This window comes from Austrofundulus limnaeus, unplaced genomic scaffold (genome assembly GCF_001266775.1).
Source record: "Austrofundulus limnaeus strain Quisiro unplaced genomic scaffold, Austrofundulus_limnaeus-1.0 Scaffold2288, whole genome shotgun sequence".
Lineage (NCBI taxonomy): Eukaryota > Metazoa > Chordata > Actinopteri > Cyprinodontiformes > Rivulidae > Austrofundulus > Austrofundulus limnaeus.
In genome coordinates, this window is record NW_013954690.1 from 7,392 (window position 1) to 9,888 (window position 2,497).

At 44.2% G+C, this 2,497-nt stretch overlaps 1 protein-coding gene across 1 annotated transcript in view; it reads right to left on the bottom strand.

Annotated features, from left to right (window-relative positions):
• The window catches only part of LOC106537389 (receptor-type tyrosine-protein phosphatase beta), a gene marked incomplete at its 3' end in the record, with an annotated part of 20,816 nt that overhangs the window by 7,183 nt on the left and 11,136 nt on the right, over positions 1–2,497 (bottom strand). The window contains 4 exon segments of the mRNA XM_014034772.1: positions 590–856; positions 933–1,190; positions 1,306–1,446; positions 1,532–1,651. Of these exon segments, the coding sequence (XP_013890226.1) occupies positions 590–856; positions 933–1,190; positions 1,306–1,446; positions 1,532–1,651 (786 nt within the window).

Genomic DNA, 2,497 nt, shown 5'->3' on the forward strand with positions numbered 1-2,497 from the left:
TTTTCACACTTCTACTATGATGTGTATTTATTACTGTGTATTTACGTTTTCACACTTCTACTATGATGTGTATTTATTACTGTGTATTTATGCTTTCACACTTCTACTATGATGTGTATTTATTACTGTGTATTTACACTTTCATACGTCTACTATGATGTGTATTTATTACTGTGTATTTATGCTTTCACACTTCTACTATGATGTGTATTTATTACTGTGTATTTACACTTTTATACTTCTACATACAATGATGTGTATTTATTACTGTGTATTTATACTTTCATACGTCTACTATGATGTGTATTTATTACTGTGTATTTATACTTTCATACTTCTACTATGATGTGTATTTATTACTGTGTCTTTACACTTTCATACTTCTATGATGTGTATTTACTGTGTATTTACACTTTCATACTTCTACTATGATGTGTATTTACTACTGTGTATTTATACTTTCATACGTCTACTATGATGTGTATTTATTACTGTGTATTTATATTAATGTTGTGTACTTATACTCGACCTGTGGATGCGTCACAGCTGTGTTGTGTATTTATATTAATGTTGTGTACTTATACTCGACCTGTGGATGCGTCACAGCTGCTCTCGGCTGTCAGTCCTCCACTCTCCACTCTCAGCACAGCTCTGTATTGTTTTCCAGGCGTTAGACCCGTCCCATTGATGCTAAAGCTCACAGTGTTCCGGTCCAGATGGGTACTGACTAACTCCTGGGATCCATCAAAGAGGAGCAGCCTGTAGTTCTCCCAGCGACCAGCAGGAGGCGACCACGTCAGGAGGAGGCCACCGGAGGAGGAAGGAGATGAGGACAGGAGGGACACTGGTGATGGAGCTGGAGAAGAGGTGAAGACAGATGAGAGTAATCAAAAGAAGAAAAAAAGAAAAGAAGAGATCAGTCTCTGACTCACCTGTCCTGACGGTGATTTCTGATTGGTTGGTCAGCCCGTTGCTCACAGACATCATTCCAACACGGTACTCTGAGCCAGGAGTCAGCTGGTGGGCGGAGACGGCCGTGGCGTCCCGAGGCAGCGTGGTCTCCTGGACGATGGTGTCGTTGCAGGAGAAGGTGACGACGAACGCGTCCACGTCACCTTCGGGTTGTTCCCATGACAACCAGAGGCTTGTGGCGTTGTTGTTGGCGGTGATGTTGGAAACAACAGAGGGCACTACAGAAGGAACAGATGGTGTTACTGCTTTCACCTTTAGCTTCATTTTCAACTGTTATTTCCCATATTTTGACAGAAGATTCTAATATTTCCCACAATCATCCTTCATTTCTACCTGTCTGAGCTTCAARTGTTGCGTTGTTCTGCAGCTCGCCGGCCTCCGTCAACATGGTAARGCTGTAGAGTCGCCCGGGCGTCAGGCCGAGCAGCGTGTGCTGTGTGGTTGTGTTTTCTAATGTCTCGTTCTTCAGCAGACCTGTGAGACGAAGAGGAAAACAGGTCACGTGTCTCTAGCAGCGTGTTCACTGGAAGTGAAGTGCACCTGAAGTGCACCGAAGTACCTGACTGATCCTGCAGCTGCAGCCTGAAGTGCTGCGTCCTGCCGGGGCCCGGCTGCCAGGAAAGGCCCAGGCTGCTGCAGGTCCTGGAGGTCACCGCCAGGCCGACCACCGCCGCCGGCCCTGAGGAAACACAAACAACACCTCAGAACTAAACAAAACCATGGACAGGTGTCTTTTACACAGCTATAGCTCCGCCCTCTTTCATCAGAAGGTGTCAGGTGTTCCTTCACGAATGATGAGCGTTACTTCATGTATGACGAGCGTTACTTCATGTATGACGAGTGTTACTTCATGTATGACGAGCGTTACTTCATGTATGACGAGTGTTACTTCATGTATGACGAGTGTTACTTCATGTATGACGAGCGTTACTTCATGTATGACGAGCGTTACATCATGTATGACGAGCGTTACATCATGTATGACGAGCGTTACTTCATGTATGACGAGCGTTACATCATGTATGACGAGCGTTACTTCATGTATGACGAGCGTTACATCATGTATGACGAGTGTTACGTTATGTACGACAAGGGTTACTTCATGTATGATGAGCGTTACATCATGTATGACAAGCGCTCTTTTACTTATGACGAGCGTTACTTTGTGTATGACGAGCGTTACTTCATGTATGACGAGCGTTACATCATGTATGACGAGCGTTACATCATGTATGACGAGCGTTACTTCATGTATGACGAGCGTTACATCATGTATGACGAGCGTTACTTCATGATTGACGAGCGTTACATCATGTATGACGAGCGTTACTTTGTGTATGACGAGTGATACTTCATGTATGACGAGCATTTATTCATGATGAGCGTTACTTCATGCACGACGAGCATTACTTCGTGTATGATAAGAGTTACTTCATGTATGACGAGCGTTTATGACGAGCATTACATCGTGTATGACGAGCGTTATATCGCGTATGATGAGCGTTACTTCATGATTGACGAGCGT